Source organism: Porites lutea, chromosome 6 (assembly GCF_958299795.1).
Source record: "Porites lutea chromosome 6, jaPorLute2.1, whole genome shotgun sequence".
Lineage (NCBI taxonomy): Eukaryota > Metazoa > Cnidaria > Anthozoa > Scleractinia > Poritidae > Porites > Porites lutea.
In genome coordinates this window covers 30,946,980-30,970,276 of record NC_133206.1, presented here as the reverse complement: position 1 = coordinate 30,970,276, position 23,297 = coordinate 30,946,980, and the positions used below count along the sequence as shown (strand labels likewise).

Below are 23,297 nucleotides of genomic sequence, written 5' to 3'. Positions count from 1 at the left end.
GTGGCTTACAAAACGTGACTTACGAACCCATCAAACAATATGCCAAATTGCTTACAAGTGCAGAAAATGCAGGAATATTTTTTCTATCGCCTTTTCAGTTCCTCGATTTCTTGCCTCATTATCAATGTTAAAAAGTTAATATTAAAGCGTTTGTTTGTGCAACTACTTTATCCATAATAGGCCTTATTCTCTAACTTAATGGATTTAGACGGGTTTCTAAAAGTCTAAAATATAATAATCAATGTGGTGTTCTGTACTGCTCAGAAATGCCGACTGTCTTTCGAACGGTGCAATTTTTTCGTTATGAGCGGTTATGGTAACATGACAAAAACGTACGGAAATAGACTGCATGTTTTTATCAGTTGTCAGGACAATATTCCTAGTTGATGTCCCGGGGGGGGGACCCCCACTTAAAAGTGACAGGGGTGCTCATCGTCTTGCTTTGGGGTGTAAATTACATATTTTGGTCTCACTTAAGGTGTTTGGGATGGAAAGTCATTACACAGTGACTCCCGATAACTCGAACCTTCAGGGGAAATCGAAACAGGTTCGAGTTATCGGGAGCTTGAAGAAAATAGCCGGGGGTGAAAAAAAATCAGTTTTTACTGCATAGTGAGCATTTTAATCACATTTAATTGACCTATCTTTGTCTCTGTGTCCTATTTTTCAATTATTTGAAAAAAGTTCAAACTCAAACTTAGAAGGCAGTCTAAAATGCCAGAACAAATATCGCCTGAGGTCAGATTTCTCACTAGATTGGGCAAACACTGATAGCATCTTGTTCAGTCGCCTTCAAATTATCGAATAATGAAATGAAGGCTAGAGGAGCAATTTCAAATCAGTTTGCAGGGTAATTCAATCTTTCATTGAAGGCTGAAGAGCCCGGTAACGGTGGAAATTAATTTGAAGCAAAAGCATTGCTGATGGCTGGAGTAATCTAGAAATCATATCAGGACGGGACATCTAATGTTCGTTAATTAACTGACGGTTAAAAACTGAAAAAGAACTGTCCACCGACCGTGTAAAGATCAAAATAATTCAAGACGTCAAAAATAGGTATTATTTGTTTTTATAAGTTACAAGTCACGTATTCATCAAAAGGTATATTTTCTTTTTCAATAGTTTAGATTCTTTCATTTGCATGTTAGACAGGCCTCGTGGTTCATCGTTTGACAAAACAATCTTACGATCAATACTGTTTGTAAGAGCACTTCAGACCCTCCCATGCAGTTTCAATACCAACATTTAAGGCGATAGGTAAACATGGCTGACCGGAACATATCTCCTTAGCGACGGAAGCTTAACCATAGCAACATCAAGTGTTTAGCTAACGGAATGCATATGAAAAGGGCCGCAATTCGCCTGGATGGAGCTAGAACAACTTTTCGTCGACCAATATTTTAGATGGCATAACAGATCCTAAGAAATAAAGCTTTGCACTATTACCTTACGATGTTAAACAAGTTAAATAGCTGAGAAGTATAAGAAAACGAACCTTTGGTTTTGACACATTACTGCGCGAAAACGGATTTTGCTAGAGCACAATCGCTGAAAGCAAGTAATTAGCAAATTGTTGCAACTGGAATGAAAACCAAAAAAAGATTTAGCCGAATATCAAACAAAAATATCGACACCGAAAATTAGAAATTAAAAACTACAAATATCGTATCACAAAACAAATTAATCATCTTTATAGCTGTCTTCTATAAGGAGCGCACCCTTTTCCGATGTTCATTAAGTACAGGTAAAAAGCCATGGCGTTCTCTCAGCGTTTTCCCAAGATCTTGCTACTCTTAACGCTAGGTAAGGTGACTTAAACTTAACCATTGAAGTTTTAGAGTTGTAAAAGTTATTTAACTAAATCAAATATGTTGGAGCTGACTATGCTAGTAAATTTTATTACGTACAATCAAAACTTATTAAAACGGACACCAAAAATTAAGGCACAAGTTCAATTGCCGTATTTTATGTAGAGCTGTCTCCATTATGGAAATACGGACGGATAAATTATGGTAATATTACTAAGATTAAGAAAATTCTCCTACAGCTCAATAATTGCGAGTACTCTCTTAACAGACGTCTTGGAAAGATGAGTTTGGAACTTACTATAAAAGTATTTATGCCTTATTAAAATCTTTCAAACTTTCTTTATTTCACACTATATGCATGTAAGGAATTTACACAAGTGTACGTACCTTAAGTCTATTACTGTTAAGAATTAACTGTATTTAAGCAGTGTTACTGTCTCCGTGTAAGTGTTATGCAGAGGTGTCTCAATTATGGAGACAGGGACGAATCAGAAATTCTGGTATTTTTACGGACTAAGAGAATTGTACTCGAAATGATTGTGAGGTGTCGATAATCAGTGTCAGAGAGGTCTTGGAAAGATGAGTTTCCTACTGTACTAACAGTATTAATTTATACAGCAAACTGTTGAAGTTCCCGTCACCTTAATTTGTAGCGTTTGTTTCCTTTCCAGTTAAGAGCACCTGACGCGCGGGCTGCTACCCCGTAAGGAAACAGCCTAACCGCACTTTAAGCCTTTTCGCCCCTAATTAAATAGAAAAATAACTCCGTTCTAGCTATTCCTCTGAACAATGGATAAAAATCTCAAGTCTACAACATATCTGTTGGTCAATAATTTGGGGAATTAGGTTATTCGTGTTGGAGTTGTGGACACCCTGAAAAGACGTAGTTTCACAAAACGACTAGACAGTTATAGAGAGACAGAACTACAAAAATGCGCGTAAATAAGATCGGAAAAGTTTTCAACTTACATTTGTAATGCTATTACCCAATTTACCAAAGAAGCTTTTTATTCAAATTTCATCATGAATTCTTAATGGTTTTCTAAACCTTAAGACAGTAATTCTTAATGGACGCTCTTAATTCATTAAAATGATATCCGTGCGTTCTAGAGAGTAGGTACCCTGAAAGTACGGGTTCTAGTTAACGAATTTTTCCTCTGGCCTAAGAACATTTACTGCTTGCGGAAAAGAACTGAGTAACAAAATTAACTCCAGGACCTTTAATTCATTTCATCATCAAATGTTCATGAAATTTTCTTCATTACTTTTATTTGAGTTTACAAGTGTTTTCCAGACCGATTCAGGTTGATTACGTTATCAATGACAATTGAAGTATAACCAAGGGAACTCTATCTTTATCTTGGCCCAAGATGTCATTGAGTAGTATTGTCAGAGGCAAAGTTAACTCCAGGACCTTAAATTTCATCATCAAATGTTCATGAAATTAAAGCTTCTTTACTACTATTATTTGAGTTTACAAGTGTTTTCCAGACGGATTCAGGTTGATTACGTTATTTATGACAATTTAAGTTACAACCAAGCGCACTCTATCTTCATCTTTGCCCAAGCTATCATTGAGTAGTATTGCCACCCAAGTCTTGAAAGCCGATATTCACAATAAACTTTCTTTTTGAGGGCTTAGACATTCCTTTACTTTTTTTAAAGATAGTGTATTGTATTGACAAAAAATCTGAACAGTGGATAGACTTTTTTCCTTGTGTCTTTACTAGGGTGATAAAACAAGTTGTTGAAATTGCCCTTCTGAGCTCACTCCCAAGAATTTTATGAGCAAGTTACCTATATATCTTTACTAGTCTATTTCCTGTTGGTATTGGCAAATACTCCTGCTATACATTCCCAAGTGATCGAATGAAAAGATAGAGACACAACAGTCAATAACGGCCCGAGCATATCACCTACAATCCATTCGTCTCCTAAATTTTTTACTTTAACGAAGTGTCTTCTGAAATGATTTATTTCACGCCTCATGAAAAGTTGAATACTTTTGTAAAAAGTTGCTTTTGAATATCAGAGACCGTCAAGGAGATGATGTCACTGAGGGCGTTACAAAACAATAGTTCTACTGATGAGGTCGAGCTCCTTCTACATTTGCACTTTTAACCATTGAGCACATTTAGTACATTTCTATGCATGGTGGCCACTCCCTCAACGAGCAACGATAAAAGCTGAGGCGAAATTTATATCCTGGATAAGTGATCCAGCACTTTTGGGCTTCAGATAATACATTATAAAGTGTGTTCAAAAGCACAGTTCAGTCAGAGTTAAGCCTTTGATTGCAAACCAATTTGTGTTCTATTTATTACACAGCTTTGCTTGTGGTAGTATGTATCGCCGATGAAATAAACAGAAAGCCGGACGATGATGAAACAATCCGTTCAGACGATGTTTCCGCCAGAGTGGAACGTCGTTCAGGTAAAATCAAAGTTGTTCGTCTGAGCGACGACGACAGCGATGATGATGACGATGACGATGATGATGACGATGATGACGATGACGATGATGACGACGACGATGACGACGATGATGACGATGATGATTTTAGTGACGACAACGAGGACTTGTTATCGTTTGAACTGGATGGAATCGAAGAAAAAGATGCAGACGGGAACGACGTGGGCAGACTGGAGAGCCATTCCGTGGACTCGTTCGACGACACTTTCTTTCAATTGTCTCAAGTAAAAAGCGACTCCTCCTTTCAAGGCCTCTCGACAGTTAATGTCAACATATCTGCTTATCTTGACGATCCTAAGGCTAATCTTGACGTCATGGTTTATCTGTTTCGTGAGGCCGGTAAGGTCAAGTTTGGCACTGAGGCATTTAATGTTCAAGCTGGAACAGTGAAGTTTAATATCCAGGTTTGTTATTTTCAGATGTTTTAGGTTTAACGTAATAGAACCCAAGACATTGTTCGCTTTATGTAATGTAACCCGGATTTCGGAATTGGGGAAATTTTCCCGAACCAGTTACTGGAATCCCGAATCCACACCGTGGATTCCAGAATGACATAGTCAATATAAATTGTTCTTAATTGGTAGCTCTAGCATCATGCATGAAAAAAGTCCTTTGAATCACGGTCTCATAAACTCCTTTTCCCACAGATTAAACTAGGAACGTCGAAATAAATAATTTCTTTTCGCACAGATTAGCAACTGGAATTTCTGCAAAGAAACCGACTGCAGTGAGGGAAAAGCAGGGGAATACCTGGATCTCAAATTAAAAATCAAGAGCAAGGGAATACCCGAAGAGGTCGATGACGAAGACCGCAAGAAAGCCAATAAAGACGCTATTTGTCAGAGCAACGACAAGTCCGATAACGATGTAAATGACGCAAACGACGACAGTGATGATTGTCCCACCATATATGACATGGGAGGGAACTCTGAGATGCTGCTCAACAAAGGGGTAAGTTAACGAATCGGTGTCGCCCAATGTAAGGTAACCCGGATTCCGGATTACAAAGAAGGGTGAGATTCGGCGAGCGTTTGGAAGGCGGAATTCGAGTTCCATTGACAAGGTATTCGAAATCTAATACATGGAACCTGGAGTCTACAGCTTGGAATCAAGAATCCATACAAGACTGTCTTGGATTCTCTTACCTAAGGCGAAATCGTGAAAGAGCAGAAGAAAGCAGTACGAGTTGGTTTGTGCTTAAAACGGAGAATGAGTTTAAGTTGTGTTAGTACCGAAAGAGACCTGTTTTTTCCTTTTTAATACAATCCTTTTCCTTCTTAGATCATGAATGACGACGAGTACACTGCCATGCCAACAGGATTCCCTAAAATGGAGATTGAAGATGGAGAAATGAAGTTCAAGTTCCGCATTCCTAAGTTCAACCAAAATTCTTTGATAGACCCGATTGTAACACCTGGTAAAAGCTCAAGTTCTTCAGCAGTAAACGCATTGTGGATGCAAATCAGTATTATTCTGTTGCTTCAGGTCGCCACTCTATATTTAGCTTATGCGAACTATTAGTCATTAAACAGTTTTGAATTTTTAGAGAATCTCGAAAGGGTTCGAAAAAAAAAGGAAATTCTAATGTATCGATCCTGCTTCCATACCTAATTTAACAACAATCCTGATATCACATTTGATTTTTCATGCGCAGTGTGTTACCTGATTTATCAACAAAGTTAGTACGTTATTAGTACGTTTTTAAAACTATGGCTAATTTCTAGCTTTGGAGCGCCGGGCCAGCCTGTACACTTCACACTACTGACAAATTCGGGACACCATTAATTGAGAGAAAAACTTGATATTCTCTTCAAAGTGGTAGCTACTCGAATGCTTAAATAGATTCTAAATGCATATTTAACATCCATTTAAAAATGATCTTGTAAGCGTGAAATAAAGTATAAGGTAGAATAAAGCTCCAGTACGGGTGGGGGGTGCAATAACCTCCAGATCGAGCGGAGGTCCGGGCTCGAGCAATAGCAGCGATCACTGTCTAGTGTGTTCTTGGACAAGTCATTTCTCTCTCATAGTGCCTCATTATCCTCAATCCCTATGTATATAGTGGTACAAGGGAACTGAATTTGACTCCCTACCTCATGACCCTAGGAAGTGGGGAATCTAGAGGAGCAGAACACACTCCCCTCTTTTTCGGCCAAAGCGATGCTCGTACTTTGCCGCGAAAAATGTTTTACTTAGCGAACTCCCCCTAACCTCTTCATCTGATACCGTATATATAGCCTTAAGACTCGCTCTGCTCGGAAACAAAATCGGACATAGGTGATCGCGTTTCGCAAACGGTTTTTGACTTTTCCTCACATTTTTCGACCCTTGCGTCCGACTTTCGCAGATGGACTTACGGAAAAGAGTCTTCTACAAGAACGAGCAGGATTGCCAGTACGTTTCTCATGCGACACTACAATATAAGCATATCGCCCCAGGGAGTGGCAGCCATAGACTAGTACTTTTGTAAAAAAAAATCTCACTTCGCAGACTTCCCGACGAGGTGAGTGGGCAATTGAAAGACACGGATGTTAAAGCATGACATGACCATCGGAGGATCGAGTGGCCTCCTCTAATCCAGCTAAAGAATAGTTCGTGCGCTGTGTGGATGATGCGTTAACAAGGTGTACTTGAACCTCGCTTTACGGACACCCGATTAATACGGACACCTCAGTCGTTATTACGGACAGTTTTCCTTCCCCCTAGGAAAAGTGAGCCCACACATTTTTCTATAAATTCAACCCGCTAAAACGGACACTTTCTATGGCCCCCTCAGTGTCAGTTTTAACGCGGATTGACTGTAGTTTATAGTTGCTATTCTTGAAAAAAAAAGGAGGGTAACAAAAAGAACCATAGGAGCAGTCAAAAGGAAAGACAATAGTGAAAGTGCGTAAGACCTTCGTTGATACAAGTCGGGAAACCACAGTTATCAGGGTCGTAGAAAGGTACGATATGGTCTATGCTTGATCGCAGGCCTATTTAGAATATGGATTATCAATCATATGAATGACATATTACATATATCTCATTCTACTGTTACGAATTATTTAATAGTAAACCGAGGAGTAATCTCCTTACTACGTTGTTTACAAGCTGAAAACTATGCTTCCGTCTAGACATTCCTTATTCTATACTCGTAAATAATAAGTATTTTATTGACTGCAAGCACACAGTTTTCATTGTAACTAAGGAATGCGACATTCAGGATAATCAGGTTGTGGTATCAACCCAACTAAGAAGGGGTTGGGTAGAGGGAAAGGTGGTCTTGCAGCTTTGAGAAAGTCAGGATCCGAAGAGTAAGGTAAATGAAAACAAACTTCTGGCAAATTACGCAAACAAGTGATATCGTTGAAGGCAAAAGTAATCAGTCTCAGCTACTAACTGATCCTGAACCCACCACACTAAATTCTGAGGCTGTGTATACGAAATCCGGTGGTATGACAATTCAAATTAATGATACCAAAATAATCATAGTTTGTGTCGGCCACCCTCCAGGAAAGGACAAAGAGGCCTCTAGATAAAGATTGGCCTCTCAATAACAGGTTCTGATAACTAGTCGTTAATAAATACAAATATAGAGGATGGCCGCTTTATAGGAGAGTGAAGTTTTGGAAGTGGTCAAAACTCAAAACGCAAGCTCAGGGCACCCACCGAATAAATAATAAAGGTGACTACCTTTCCTTGCAGCCCCTACCCCCGTAAATTATACTCTGGTGAGTTTAAGAAGATTACGATGCTGAAAATTATCAATGTTAAGGATAAAAAAACGATTAAGAAGAGAGAAAAGAAGGCGGAACCCGTTTATATAAAACCGTTTAAGGTACGATATTTCTACTATCAATTTTAGTTCAAACTATCAGGTCTAAATTGGCTTAGTTGGACGACCATATAATTAAAAGAGTGATTACAATGGTGCCTGTAGGAATATGGCCAGGAATGAAACTACAACTGCAATGAGAAACACCCAGATGCAGATATGATTCAGTACCAGTGCTGCCTTTCTCCACTCTTCCTGCCTCTTTTCCAAGGTCATCTGATGACGTATGTTATCACCCAGGATTCTATTGGAGGTTTTCTTGTCGCCTGTCAAGTGAACATAACCTTAACATCATTTTTGTTTGGGTACTGTATTCATCACCCCGTGTAAGGAAATGGGTCATGTAGCAGCTGCTCGGAAGAGAAGTCAACAATGGTGCCTAACCCTTTCCTAGAACAGTACTGAAACAATTTAAAGAATAACATGTCATGTTTTCTGAGACCAATCAGGAGAGACCTTCCGGGCAGCTCCTACACAACTGAAGGAAATCCAAGACAGTCTTGGATTCTGGATTCCACACCGCGGATTCCGGATTCCAGGTGCTGTATTCCAGTCTTTGACAGTGAAGCTTGGATTCTGGTCCAATCTTAGGGGGATTCCGGATTCCTTGAGCTGTATTCCGGATAAGCCCAGGATTCCGGATTCCACTAGCAAAAATTTCCCGGGTTCCACAATCCGGATTCCGGAATCCGGATTCCCTTACATGGGTCGAGTCTCTACAGTAGTCAAAACATCGCTTAGAATCAGGGAATACCGATTCACTGTAGTACTACAATACATAAACTAAAAAATATTCAAAGAAAAAAGGTTATTACTTTTTGAGCCATTAGTGTTTTCTTCCGAGGGAAGGTCATTTTTCACTTTTCCGTTTTGGACTGTAGTCTCGTTAACGTCGCTGCTGGTCCCAAACTTGAAGCAAAATAGTCTCGCTCCGTAACCAAGTAAATATTTCTGTCAACAGAACAGACTAAAAATTACAGACTTGAAACAGTCTTCTTCTCAGGAAAAATAATAAGGTTTTTAAATTAACTTGGCTTGTATTACAGCTACAACAGACCTCTCTTTTACTACTTGTTCCAAAGTAACTTGGATACAAGGCGTGTTTTGATTGGTCAAAAACCATTTGTTACCAACACCGTTTATCATCAGCGGAAAAACTTATTGTGAAACACTTTGTTTTCACTGGTATTTTACCGCACTTTTTAGTGGTTGACCATTGGGGTTACTCCCATCATGGCCCATAAGAAGATGCTCCGCCCGAAAGGGGTGCCTTTTTCAGATTTCAGGTATATAAAAAGGGTGGGGATCTCACTTGTTGAAGTATATAAAAGGGTGAGGGAAATCCGTCATTTGGGTCTGTGAAAGGGCCCAAAATGGCTAACACTGAGATGAATTTTTATGGCTTTTTTATGTGATTGATTCCTGTTTAAAAGACAGTGCATTTACAGAAGTTAAAAGGAATGCAAAGTTTTAATATGAATAAAGTATGTAAAAGGGGTACTATTTGTGAATGGAAGGTATACGAAAGGGGTATCTTTTTCGTGAAAAATGGTATATAAGAGGGTAAGGGGTTGGACCTGGGGGCGGAGCCTCCCAGTATGAACATTTGTTGAGTACTCTCCCCCCTCGCCTCTCCCCACCGGACTGGTGCATTGGAAACACTCTTAAAAACCACTTAAATCACTTGCCACACACAATCAGCTAGCTTTTCCGGTGTTCTCCAAGCATCTTGCGTTGGTTATAACGCCGGCAAGAAGGCTTAGCTGAATCGATTTTTATTTCTTACAAAAGAACGAACCTGCTGACAAGAACGTTTACCTTGGCCCACTCAGGAACCTCTCCTTCTGTTGGGTTCTGATGATGAAAACGCAATACCCAGCAGGTCATGAAGAATGCACATGACACCTGTATCATTGTCACAGTGTAGTACATTCCTATCAGGGGCACCGCTTCAGATGTTTCGGGCATGTACTCGGCTACCAGAAGAAAAAAGAAGCTGAGACCAACAAGAATCGCCATACCTGAAAAAGGTAGTAAAATGATAGAGTACAGTACAGTCGAACCTTCAATAATGGCCACCTCTCCACAACGGTCACCTCTGCCACAACGGCCACCACTTTTTTGTCCCGGCGGACAGTCCATACATTGACTCTTGTTTTAACCTCTCTACAAGTGACACCTCTTTGCAACGGCCACTTTCTTATTCCAGCCGCATGGTGGCATTTGTGGAGAGGTTAAACAACATAAACTTTGTTCACTTCAAGCACCCAACCATTTGAATAGACAAATTTGCGGTCCCAAATGAACGAGTGTAATTTTTACACATATTCAGCGCATAAGGCATAAAAATTAATGTGCCTGGGCCCCGTTGTTCAAAAGATGGATATGACTATCCATCGGATAAGTATTAGGGAAACTAATTGCGCTATCCGGTGGATAGCGCTATCCACCTTTCGAACAACTGGCGCCTGGACTGTGACCCAACAGAGAATCTGAGGAACGTTTAAGAAGCCACACACTGTTCGTAAAGAGTACGGAGGGAAAGTAGCAACCGGTATGGTGGCCTATCTCGAATTCACACTCACAGATCAGAGGGGCGTCATTACGCTCTCCTTCATTATTTGTAAACTGCACCATAGGTAGTATGATACCAGTCCCGCAATCAGTGTTGAAAATTATCCCTGAAAATGATCCCTGAGGGTAGTGGATAATAATACACTTACAGTTTACAATTTCCTATCACCGGCTTTTCCAAAACAATTGAAATTAAGAAAAACTCACATTATCACGTGAGACCAGAGCAAGATTCTATAACATCACGATATGTATATCACTTCATCATACCTACTGTCATTCTCTCGTTACAATCTGGAGGCAACAGGAACACCAACAACGTCAGCACGGAAATCAGTGCACAGGGTATTATCAGATACATGGCGTAATACAGTGCTCGCCTTTTAATTCTCACACTGTAAGTGACGTCATGATAAGGATTTTGACAGCAATTGTATTTCTTGGAATGGAACTCTCCTGGGACTCCTAGAAGTTCCCATTCCACGCTCTCAGAATATTCACTCAGGTCTGCGGAGGAGTTCTGGTACAAAAATATCTGATTATAAAGTTGTCTCTTTAGAATTGAAGAGTGGAGTGTAGAATATTGATCTAAAATGAAATTCATACAAATAATCTTTTAAGCTCATTGTTCACTTACCTCCAAAAAAAGAGATATTCCTTTTGAGTCATAAGTCCAAGAACCGAATTTCAGTTCACAGTTTTGTTGGTCAAACGGGTAATTGTCCACGCGTAACTTACAGCTGCTTTGAATAATTGTCGGTACATTCAGAGTGACTTGCCCACGATGTGTTATTACAGCCTTTGTTCGAGTAATGCCACTCCCAAAGCCTTCTCCAGCGCTAAAAGTAAATACATTTACGCATCGATCACCGAGAAATAGCACTTAATAGAATAAAAATTAATTAAGCGAATAACAATAATAATGATAATAATGTTAATAATAATTACTTGTTATACAGCACTATATCCGGTAACCAGATTTTGCGTGGATCGACACTGATACGTTTCACTCCACCATACTCTGATGGATTCCACTCTAATAAAGGATCAAGCCAATACTACAGAGAAAACAAAAAAAACTGAACGTTTCTTAAATGCTCATTGATCAAGTAAGGGACTATCAGAACAGGGCTGGAAATTATGAGGAAATAATTATAAATAAAATGATGGCATGATTATCTGAAAAGAACAGACAGACGCCATTACTTTGGCTAATGGCGCGTTTTTTGACTGACACGTTCGAATGCCAAATTGCATGCATCTCAAATTTAGCCACCAGACAGACGCGGCAAAATATACGAGTGACAGATACACAGACACAGAAACAGAAATTAGAAACACAGAATACCGCGAGAGTAACTCATCACTGACTCATACAGATGAGTATAGACGCGCACTGGCAGTTAATTAAACCGGAAAATAGATAGGTAGAAGGCGAGTAAGAAAGGCATAGAGAAATTAGTTAATGAATGAAATGGAGATTGCATAAAAGCCTAAAGGAGGCTTTACTACTTACCTCTCGTATTTCTGCTCTTGTAATAAGCAGCTGGTTCTTGTCGTCCTAGAGATTGGCGCGAAGAAATACATAAAAAAAAATTTCGGAATAATCAGTGATGTTGTTACCTCTTCGTCCTGCGTCCCTGATGCATAAAAATCCCCAAAGACGCAAAGTAATTCATGGCATGCGTCCCGTAGGACGCAAAGATCGATCGATCGATCTGAACATGTGTATTTGTAGAAATATCCCGTTCGTGTAATTTCTGTGGCAGTTATTATGGCTGTCGTTGAACGATGCATATTTCATTGAGCCTTTGTTGTGCTTTAAAAATAGAAGCACCATATTTTAATTTCAGTGTACTGTAATAGAGAGTTTTAGAGTCCGGCTTCAGATTAACTCTCTGGTTAAACATAAAGGCCCAAGCATTTTCAATCTCGGACTCGTTTTTTTTTCTTTCAACTGAGACTCATGATTTTTCACAAGATGAGGTCCATACCGGACCCACCATTACTATTTGTAACAAAATCGTTGAGAACACATTTAACTGCGTCCTTTTACTTGGTATTGAAGTGTCAATGGTAAGAGAAATTGCCATAGTTATCAGCTCTAATAATTGTAATGGTTAATGGCAAGGATGGTGGTAGTGTTAGCGTATAGTTGTAGTATATATCAGTAGCGGTGCCGATAGTGGCAATGGTATTGCCAGTATTCAGTGGCAGTGTTATCGAAACTGTTACTGTTGGAAGTATTGTTAATATTGTTGGTAGTGTTAGTAATTGTTCCTTAGTGTTAGTGTTACTGTAGTGTTAGTGGTGGTAATCATAGTAGTAAGAGTGGTGCTAGTGAATGGGACAGTGGTAGTGGTAGTGGTTGTAGCGGAAGTAGTAGTAGTGCTTAAAGTATTTTTTCAGGTATAGTGCGGGGAGCAACAGCCGGGCCTTTTTTGGAGTTTGAATACCCCATTATGACTGAAGCGGTGTCCCTATTGTCAGGGTTCGTCCTTTTGTAGGTGAATCGTCCAACTGCGCTAATAAACGATCTTTTCTGGCAAACACAAAATTATGCGTATATAAAGATTACTCCTTACCAGATCTTCTATCTCTTTAACAACCAATCCAAAGGTTACTGTGACTGCATCTCGGCTGTTCGTCACTGGTCTCACGCGGTTGTTATACCTCTTTGGGTCAAACAACTCCTTCAGGAGGTTATGCTCGCTTTTGTGAGTTACATCTGCCGCAAGAGGACCTTATAAAAAACATTAAAGGAAGTAGTTGCATTTCGCTTTAAGAGAGGTGTATATAAAAATGAAATGGAGGGTGATATCTACTTTCCCTTACCTTTCATGATGAAAGAAGTAGCAAAGATCGAAATAAAAAATCTTTTGGCCGCAGTTTGCATGGTTCAATCCTCTCAAGCTACAGTGGCAAATGTAATATGCAGTCTAGCTCCTTGTTATTTGTTATAATGTGCAGCACTTAGTGTTGGACACCTGCCAGACAAACGGGTGGCTTTTTTATGTCATTTGTTGGTGTAGACATTCGAAAGAAGACGAAGCATCAATTACAGTTTTTCTTATCAAACATCAAACGAAAATGCGGGATTAACGCCATATGAAGTCGGCAATTAGAACTAGAAAGAAACGAGAAGTAAAGCATGCTCAGGTGCATATTTTCAGTCGATGAGAAAATATTATTTCATCGCCTTGCTTTGCGTACATCATTTACAAGACAATGTAAACCTAAAAGTGAATGTGAATCTGACTTTCGTAAACTTCCGCTTTTAAGCAGCCCCAGTTATAAGCCCCAAGTTCAGTTACAGGCCCATCTACCTGTAAACAAAACAATACACCCGGTTATAAGCGTCCTCAGGATATAAGCCCTCCTCTAGCCTGTATGGAAATGAATTCGATTTTGTACGACAGTTTGTAGCTTAAAAAAGCGAGTCAATTCAAAAAGTATTTTGATCAGCACTGTTATGAAGCTTGTTTTGAAACGCTTTTTTAGTCCCGGCTACGAATGAGCGCCGCCCCCTTTCCCCTCATATAAGTCCCCCCTCTCCACCCCCCACCCCCGTTTGTAACCCCTTACGAAGCTGTATAAGCGGTAGTTTACAGCATGTGAGTTGTTTATGTCCCGAACTGTGCTTCTTTCTCAGTTTCGTTCAACAATATCACGCTGGTGGCTCAAGATCTGATACATATTTACCGATATGTATCAAATTGCAGTCTAATGCGAATAATGAATATGAATGTGGATGTATTGTGTGCTTACACGCGTGTAACGACCTAGCTCGTGCCTTGCAATTGCTTCATTGTTTTGCATTTTGGACTCTGAAGTCCAAAATAATAAAACGGTAGTTAGGAGAGGAGTAGAACACGGTCGAAAAAACGATCGATCCGTTGGTAGCAAATTTAAATCAATAGTGATATGATAGATGTGTAGAGTATTTTCAATCGCATATCCCCTTCGCTCGTTTCTTGCTGAAGTATATCTACTTTTGTTTCCTTTAGTCCAAGAGATTGATAGATAGCTGGAAGCAGACGGTTCGTAGAATTATCGATTAGTGAACGATTCTAAATCGATTGGCGAAAAACCAGCGATGTAAAACAGGTGCCGTAGCAGGTGGCTAAACTCACATTTCACGTCCGCTTGTTTTTCTAGGTCCTCTACTGCGCAAAATTTGTTCTGTAAGGGCGTGTAAAATTTTCTCTTCGAGATCACTTAAAAACGTAGGCTTTGTATTCCGCTTGAACGACTTGAATGAACACCGCGATCGAAAGACATCTCAAGAAATTGTTTTAAAAATGGTAAATGCAGCAGCGAATTTTGGGGCCATTCCATAGTAATACGAAGGAAAAGAATTGTTTACAAGGTGTTTGCCATTCCCGTTAAATATGGCATCCGTGGAGGTTGAAAAACTCTCAGAACATCTTCTCAAATGCCCTATCTGCCTGGAAACGTACACAACCCCCAAAGTCCTTCCATGCTTGCACACGTTCTGTCAGCATTGCCTTCAGGGACTCATTCACAGTGGAGAAAACAGCATCGTATGCCCAACGTGTCGTTGTGAAGTTTCCGTCCCCAAAGATGGCGTCGGAGCCTTGTCGACCAACTTCTTTATTAACAACATGTTAGATTTCCTTTCTGTGGCCAAAAGTAATTCCGATCCCGTCATCTGCACTAACTGTGAGGAGAAGAACAGAGCCACCTCGCGGTGCATAGAGTGCATGGAATTCCTCTGTGCCCAGTGCGTTGCAGCGCATCGCAGAACACGTTTGACCAAAGAACACGAGGTGATCGCCTTAAATGATTTGCAAGCACAGAAAGAAGTCCAGGAAAAACTGCACCGGCCCCTTCTCTGCACAGTGCACGAGAGAGAGGTGTTGAAGTACTTTTGTGAGACTTGCGATGAACCTGTTTGCAGAGAATGCCTGATTATCGAACACCGAGAACATCACTATGGTTATTTGAAAGACGTGGATAAGAAACATCGTTCCGAGGTAAGCCTTTGGGTTTAGGGTGCATTTATATTGGATAGAATAAGAGATATTCTACTAAACAACCTTTGAAATTTCAACTACTACTTAAACTGAGAGTAACTAGAACTGGCTATTGTTTAAGGAACCTTTGGAATGTTGACTTACAGCATATTGTCACATCGAAATACTCCCAAAGCACGTTAATACACCTAGAGTAAATATGTTTTATGCATGAACGCTTTAGACAGAAAATTGGAAATTGAGGGTCCGGAAATATTTTACCAGCCGTAGTTTAAATGATGAACAGAATTCTTCAAAAGCTGACATGTTCTTGGAAGGGTCGCCAGTGATGCTAAAAACACTTTTCAATGGTAATTAATTTTCAATGGTCAATTTAATTTACTTAAAAGTAGAAATTTCAACTTATATTTACCATTTATTTAGTCTCTTAGTTTATATTTCTTCAATTTATTTCTAAAAAGGTCGCAAAGAGAGTTCGTTTTCAAGTTAACATTAACAGCTCATTTTACCGAATACTGATCTAACATTGTTTGTTTATTTAAGTTCATTGTTAGCCATCCCCCCAACCCCGATTTCCCTGAAAGTATTTCTTTTCATCTATTCATACATCCAGGTGATCTGAGTAACGCCTCCAAATAATGGTGGCTTCAGCTTTAAATATAACAATTTTGCGTAAATTTCCATCTCCGCTGGAATTCCCAATAAAGTAGGAAAGTATGGCTTTTTATTCGTAAATCATAATTGGGTTCTTCCAGCAAATTAAGATGCATGAGCACCGTAATTGCCACTGTGTTTGTAAAGAAACGTAAATTGCCTTTATCTTATAAAAGTATTACAGTCCAGCTTCCACGCTTCTAAGCTGGACTTGCCATGCCCCCTGGCCTTAGTGATCATAGCTTTACCTCTGTCAGTATTATGACATACCATGTGCTACTCAAATTAAATTCACCTTTTGCATAATTAACTGTCATAATTTTTTTTTTTATCCATTAACCAAGCACGTGTAAACGAAGTTAATAAACTTAGTAAGGCCCCATTATGAACCAAAAAGCCCTGTAAGGCTCACCTTCCAGTCAAGAAATTCTTGAGTTTTTCAATCTCCCATTTTTTCTTCGGAACACATTCAGTATCATATATAGCTTCTGGTATAGACCTGGATAGTAAATCGAAAAAATAGCCACACCTGTAAGTTCAGCATCAGAGTGTAACGTTGGAGACACAAATGGTTCTTTTTTTTCCAGCTTAACCACCACTGCTTACCTAAAATGTACATGGTTACTACTTTCGTCGATACAGTCAAATCCCCAGGTTAATACGCGCGGATACTGAGTGGGTCATAAAAAGTGTACGTATTAACGGGGCCAGTCCGTATTAAGCGGGTTGAATTCAGAGAGAATGTAAGGGCTTTCTTTCCACAGGGACAAAGCAAACTGCCCGTAATAATGAGACGTCCGTTTTAAACGGGTGTCCTTTAATTAAGCGGGGTTTGACTGTAACTCTAAATCTCTAGACTGTTCACAGTCTCCTATTTTCCCGTGAGATCGTCGAGACATAACGCGTCCTACCATTAATGGCGGCCATCTTGATTTTTAAATGTTCTGAGGAGCGGCGTCGGTGATTATAGCTCTAGTGCGAAGGGGGGCGAGAAAAATATTTTTCGCTTCCTCCCAAACCGCCCCCGGCCCCTAAGTAGTTTTGACTCTCATGCAAAATGGCACCCTGTAACGCAAAGCGCTCGATCTCGACGATCTTACGGGAAAATAGGGGACTGCGAACAGTCTACTCAGAGAAGACCAACTTAACTTGCCCTCTCGTTACAGACGGAGAACAATGTGATAACGTGTCTCTAAGCCAGTATAAACGTCCAATCATTCATTATTCATTCATTCAGTCGCTATTCCTTTATCAGTGCACTTTTGATTTATTCTTTCATTCTTACAATCATTTACCATAAATTGTTTTTCTCCTTTTTGGTTTCTGTTTACTTAGGTTGGTGTGTTGGTCATGAACACAAAGAAAAGAATCGGTCCACTTAAGGAGGCCATCGAGAAAGTCACCGAAACGAAACAAAGGCTGGATTACAAGCTGGAGGAAGTAAGACAAGAGGTATATCAGAACTGCAAGCGCTGCAGAGAAGTCATCCAAGAGAGAGAAGAAGAAATATTAACTCAAGTTAACAACTTGTACCGCATGAAGTCAAAAACACTAGAAATACAACTCGAGGAGCTTCAGCTAATGTTAGGCAATCTAAATAGCAGCATCGATTTCACGGAAAGTTTGCTTAGACACGGTAACGAAGCAGAAGTGATGATTGTAAAGAAACAGATGACACAACGCTTGCATGAACTAAACAATTTGAAATTGGAGTACTTGCCATTGGAAGATGCCCTCATCGATTACACGTTTTCCACGGACAATTTTAGAAAGGCAATCGACCACATTGGAGAGGTGAAAGTTTACCACGCCTATCCACCTTATTGCTTTGCCACTGGTGTTGGAATTCATCGCGCCAAGGCAGGCTTGGAAGCCGTGTTTCTTGTCACTGCAAAAGACAGGATGAATGAAATATACAGCGGTAAAGGGGAACCTATCAGTGTAGAGATTGAGCCACCCGAGGGAGATCCCGTCCCGAGTAGGTATTTCTTCTTGGAGTATAGGCTGAATACAGTCAGCAACATCGTTTCAAGTCTATAATGAGTCTTTTCAATCTTTGCGACATAATATAGTTTTTAAAAACAATGAAAATTAGGATCGCTAGATCACTGAAAGGTTGGCTTTCATTTGTATACCCTTAATTCTCTTGTTTAATCGCGCACGCGCTTTCCTTTGCCGATTTAAGACTCAAACTTTCTCTTTCATCTCAGTTTCTGTCATAGACAACGAAGACGGAACTCACACAGTGTCTTATCAGCCAACAGTAAGAGGAAACCATCAGATCACGATTACTATGAGAAATTGCAACATCAACGGAAGTCCTTTCAGTGTCAATGTGACTGGCAGAATGGACTTTGCCAAGGTTGGAAAGGTCATGGCGTGCTTTGGCTGCGAGGGCACTGGAGGAGGTACTTGAAGAAAACATAACTTACCTTTCAATCTAGTTGCAAAAGTAAATAAGCCGTGACTTTGTTTTGTGCCCCTCTAATCTGTGACTCGCTCAACCAATCAGTAAGGAATCAAGTTTTCTGTTCTTTTTTTTTTCCCAAGCCACCTGCATGAATTAGCTTTGAAGAGATGTTTTGGTTCATTTGATTGCCTGCATCTGTTGCGATTGGCCAGACAGAATAATTACTGTATTGAATTTTGCTTTTTAACAATTAAATGTTTTAAAAACTTAAATTACGAAGGAGGGAGGGCTATGTTGATTTTCTTCAGTTATTATTAAGGACTTTAAATGGTTTTCATATCTGATTATCTTTCTTTCTAGGTGAATTTAACATGCCTTGGGACGTAGCTATTGACGAAGAAAATCATCATCTTATTATAACAGACTGCAACAACCATCGAGTACAGGTTTTTGACTTCGAAGGAACATTTATGTTCAAGTTTGGTGCAGAGGGGGCGGAAAAAGGCCAGTTTAGAAACCCCAAAGGAGTAGCTAAAGCCTCTAATGGGCACATAATGGTTGCTGACTTCAACAATCACCGAGTACAAGTATTCAACGAGGACGGTCGCTTTATCAGGAAGTTTGGTAGCTTCGGAGTTGAACGACCAGGCCTCATGAATCATCCGTGCGGTGTGGAATGCATCGGAGAACTGGTGATAGTTTCGGAGCAAGACAATCACCGGGTTCAACTGTTTAACATGAATGGGGAGCCGGTTCGACAATTTGGATCCCAGGGCTTTTCTAAGGGACAATTCATATACCCACATCACGTAAGCGTGAATCAGAGGGGAAGAATCATTGTGGCAGACTGTGTCAATGATCGTATTCAAGTATTTGATATGGAAGGAAAATGTCTGTCAGACTTTGGAAAGGAAGGTAGGGCTTAATTAACAACAATAAATATGGTGATGATAATGATGATGATGATAACCTTAATGATGATGATTGGTAATTCCGTATTAAAAAAGAGTCAACCACCCATATAAAGGAGCTTCCTTACCCGTGATATTACCAAAAGCTACTGGACTAGTGAACATGGTTTTTGCGAGTGTTGCAGTCCTCTGACAATTATGAAACAATCGCGAGAGTGAAAGTATTGATGATTGGCTTAAATTTTTCTCTTATACGTACACAATGAATTTTTCTCTCATTTCAGTTTAAGGTGATCCCTTCTTCAAAAGGTCCCTTGTCGCCCCTTGTAAGGTAATCCAAGACAGGCTTGGATTCTGGATTCCACGCCGTAGATTCCGGATTCCAGCTACTGGATTCCAGTCTTTTTCTGTGGAACTAGGATTCTGGATTCCAATCTTTAGTAGGATTCCGGATTCCTTGCGTTGTATTCCGGATTCCAAAGCCCACGATTCCAGATCGCACAAGCAAAAATTTCCCCGAGTCCGGAATCCGGATTGCCATACATCGGGCAACCATTGTCTTTTGAGTCGACTGTCTAGTCAGGCAAACTCATCCTCCTTAATTTGCTAAATAAATCTTACATATTGTTGAAACAAAGCTTTGTAAACACGCCAATTTATTAAAAAGAAGAACACGTATCGAAATATTTGTAAGTCGTAATATCCGTAGTCGTAACTGTTAATATTGTTTTTCGTTTTGAATATACATATACAATTAAACCAAGCGTTTCTACTAGGCAAAATCATTTATTTTAACTTTTGAATCAAGTGGAGATTATAGGTTAGAACTTAAAAATAACAAAAAGTAAAAAAGAAGCAATTTTGCACGTAAATGCACTGATTATGCAGGTTTTATATGCGCGTTGGCAAGTTAACGAATGTCGCGTGCAAAGTTTTATGTCAAAAGAAAAGCGAAGGCAGTGCTGCGGTGTAGATTGAGTAAAATGATCGACTGTTACTTAGTTGTTCAGCTTACTGTAGAGTCGAAATGTTATTTCTCAAAAACACACGTTACGCATTTTGAAGCAAATTTTGAGCTTACCTTTCTATGACTTGTGATGTTGTGACATTTCGCCGACTGCATAAAAGGCAACGACCTGACGACAGGTCTTCACACCAAACTAGTACGCAAGCCTGGCGATAATACTGCTTTCTTCCAGGACTGTAGGGTTCTTCTTTTTTGTCGTTCGGTCTCGTAACAATTAAAACGGATGCTCATCTGAGTGCAGGAAGCCATTTAAACGCTGTGAATGAATTCCCCTGGTAATCTTCAAACTCGCACAAGGCTAGTAGCCTAATTTTTCCAAGTACACAAATATTCACTTGCTGTAAGCCTAAGTCACCGTCATTTATCTTTACGAGGTCCCTTTTAGGTATTATTCGAGTATTCTATCCTTATCTTCATCGTACAAACGTACTCCAAGGCAAAGCTGCGAGCAAATCTTGTTCAAATTTTCGCCAAGAACCAGCCAAGTTTCCCGCCAAAACGAGCATGGTGCAACATGGCCTTGCACGTGATCACATAATGTTCGGCCAATCAGCAGCGATAAGTTGAATTTTAGTCCCGTTTCTTGACATCCGAGCAATCAAAGCTTTTTATTTTACCTCGACTGCAAAAATAAATCAGGAAAATTATTCAAAAGAAAAATACCCTCTCTTTCTATCTTCTTTTAAGACAGAACATATTTATTTTTTGAAGGATCCCAGAACGGATTATTCGATGGCCCTGAGGGAGTAGCCTGTGACGACGAGGACAACATCTTGGTCTGTGATTATCACAATCACAGGATACAAGTGTTCAATTCTAATGGCGAGTTTGTGAACACCTTTGGCGCCTTTGGTGAAGATGAAGGCTGTTTCAAGAACCCCTGTGGCATAGCAGTAACTAAGGAGGGAAATATTGTTGTAGTGGATAGTGGAAATAACCGGATCCAAGTCTTTTAAGTACTCTTTTTATAAATAGCACTTTTTCGGAACTTTTACAATACATTAGTCGTCCAAACAAGTTATCTTAAATGCCTTTATCTGATTATTTCATTTTATACTTTTACTCAATCAGCTCAATCAAGTCTATAACAAGTTTGCCTATCCGATACTTATTTAAAAGTCACCAACGTTTTTATCAAGACCACGTTATAATTGAATTGTAAATAATTTATGGAGTGAAAGCCAAGTTTTAGGTCAAGATGACTGTGAGCTATAGATGTAATCTAAGGTGCTGGTTTTCTTTCCTTCGAGGGCTATAGTTTCTGTCTTCAGGCTCTATCGTCGAAAACGTTTAAAAGTATTTTTTTTTTGGAAGGACATAATTTCAGAACTTGAATTTAACAAGCGGAAACACGAAGAGGAGGAAAACCCCGCCGCTGTAAGGGCAACGAAACTCTACCTTTTAAGCTAGGCTGATAGCCAATCCCTACGCAAGTATCACCTCGATCATGTCCAGCTCCATTCATTTATCAACACTGATTATTTCCTGGCTGCAATCGTTTCATATACAGTCATTCTCATATTTATGTTATTTAAGCGCGAGTGGAGGTATATTGATACATTTTCATATTAAATTTCATTTTTTAAAGAAGAAGAACAAGAGGAAGAAAAAAGGATAAAGAAAGAAAAAGTGAATTAATGGCCGCTTTTTCACGGGATTGCTCGTAGCAATGGCTCGTATGCAGTTGCTTGCAGGAAAGCTCGCAGTAAAAAACCACGCGCTAGTGGCATGCGTGAAAGAAGGGTCTCGTGTAGCTCACGTTACTCGCCACCATAAAAAATAGAGAGCTTGCTCGCAGACTGGTATACCGTGGTCAATAAAGTAGACTGTAAAATAGTGTACATAAAACGCAAATTCTAATTCACAAATTTTTCGTCGGTGCATACTTTTGAGCGTCAAACCGTTATATACAATTCACTTTGTTTTAGTTCTGAAAATAACACAAAATTATACACGTGTCGTGCCACGTGAAGTTAAAAGGGTAAATCAGTTTATCAAATGAAAGTACATGTAAATGTAATTGCAAATACATTAATTAAACTTTTTAATAAACCATTAATCTATAATTCAGGCTTTGCTCCAAATGTCAATCTACTTCCTTTTGTTATTACTCAGTGTTTTTTAACGAAGATAGGAAAAAGTGTCCGTATTAAGGGGGCTCTCAGAAAAAAAATGCCACGGAACATATCTAACTGTTTAGACTAAAACACAATGATATGTTTACGGAAAAACGTCGCTTCATTTCTTCTCTGTAACTGGAACAAGTTTATCCTGGAGAAAACTCGCGATCATCTATCAGTCTCAGACTAAATTTTTTTACTTAAAACACGACAATGGAATCCGTGACCTTAGTTTACTTTGCCATAACGCCTTTATTGCGACTCAGCCAGATGGGCTAAATGTTATGTGGCAACTTTCAGTCTTTCTTTTAGGTTTTCGCCGGTAATATATTCAGTCATAAATAGTGCGCAGATAACCAGTGTTAAGCGGGTTAATTTCAGAGAAAAGATATGAGCATTTCTTCGGGACAAATGAAACTGGCCATTGTACACGGGTGTCGGTATAACGTGGGTGTCAGTGGAGCGGGTTTCCACCGTATATACGACTACATGCTGCAGGAAGGTGCA

At 39.6% G+C, this 23,297-nt stretch overlaps 3 protein-coding genes across 3 annotated transcripts; 2 read left to right on the top strand and 1 right to left on the bottom strand.

Annotated features, from left to right (window-relative positions):
* Positions 1 to 1,523: 1,523 nt before the first annotated feature.
* Positions 1,524 to 6,195, top strand: LOC140940320 (skeletal aspartic acid-rich protein 1-like). The gene is made up of 4 exons (XM_073389257.1): positions 1,524 to 1,803; positions 4,137 to 4,684; positions 4,971 to 5,231; positions 5,562 to 6,195. Exons 1-4 carry the CDS (start codon positions 1,755 to 1,757, stop codon positions 5,799 to 5,801), a joined length of 1,098 nt encoding a protein of 365 aa, XP_073245358.1. The 5' UTR covers positions 1,524 to 1,754; the 3' UTR covers positions 5,802 to 6,195.
* Positions 6,196 to 8,164: 1,969 nt separating this feature from the next.
* Positions 8,165 to 14,490, bottom strand: LOC140942170 (neuronal acetylcholine receptor subunit alpha-3-like). Its single transcript, XM_073391136.1, has 10 exons — positions 14,440 to 14,490; positions 13,931 to 13,997; positions 13,257 to 13,414; positions 12,188 to 12,232; positions 11,620 to 11,729; positions 11,309 to 11,510; positions 10,942 to 11,191; positions 9,916 to 10,118; positions 8,913 to 9,048; positions 8,165 to 8,363 (listed from the first exon to the last, which is right to left on the bottom strand). The coding sequence occupies exons 1-10, from the start codon at positions 14,488 to 14,490 to the stop codon at positions 8,185 to 8,187; spliced, it is 1,401 nt and encodes a 466-aa protein (XP_073247237.1). The 3' UTR covers positions 8,165 to 8,184.
* Positions 14,455 to 22,711, top strand: LOC140940201 (E3 ubiquitin-protein ligase TRIM45-like). The gene is made up of 5 exons (XM_073389117.1): positions 14,455 to 15,668; positions 17,658 to 18,300; positions 18,533 to 18,730; positions 19,093 to 19,647; positions 21,382 to 22,711. The coding sequence occupies exons 1-5, from the start codon at positions 15,063 to 15,065 to the stop codon at positions 21,624 to 21,626; spliced, it is 2,247 nt and encodes a 748-aa protein (XP_073245218.1). The 5' UTR covers positions 14,455 to 15,062; the 3' UTR covers positions 21,627 to 22,711.
* The last annotated feature ends 586 nt before the right edge of the window (positions 22,712 to 23,297 follow it).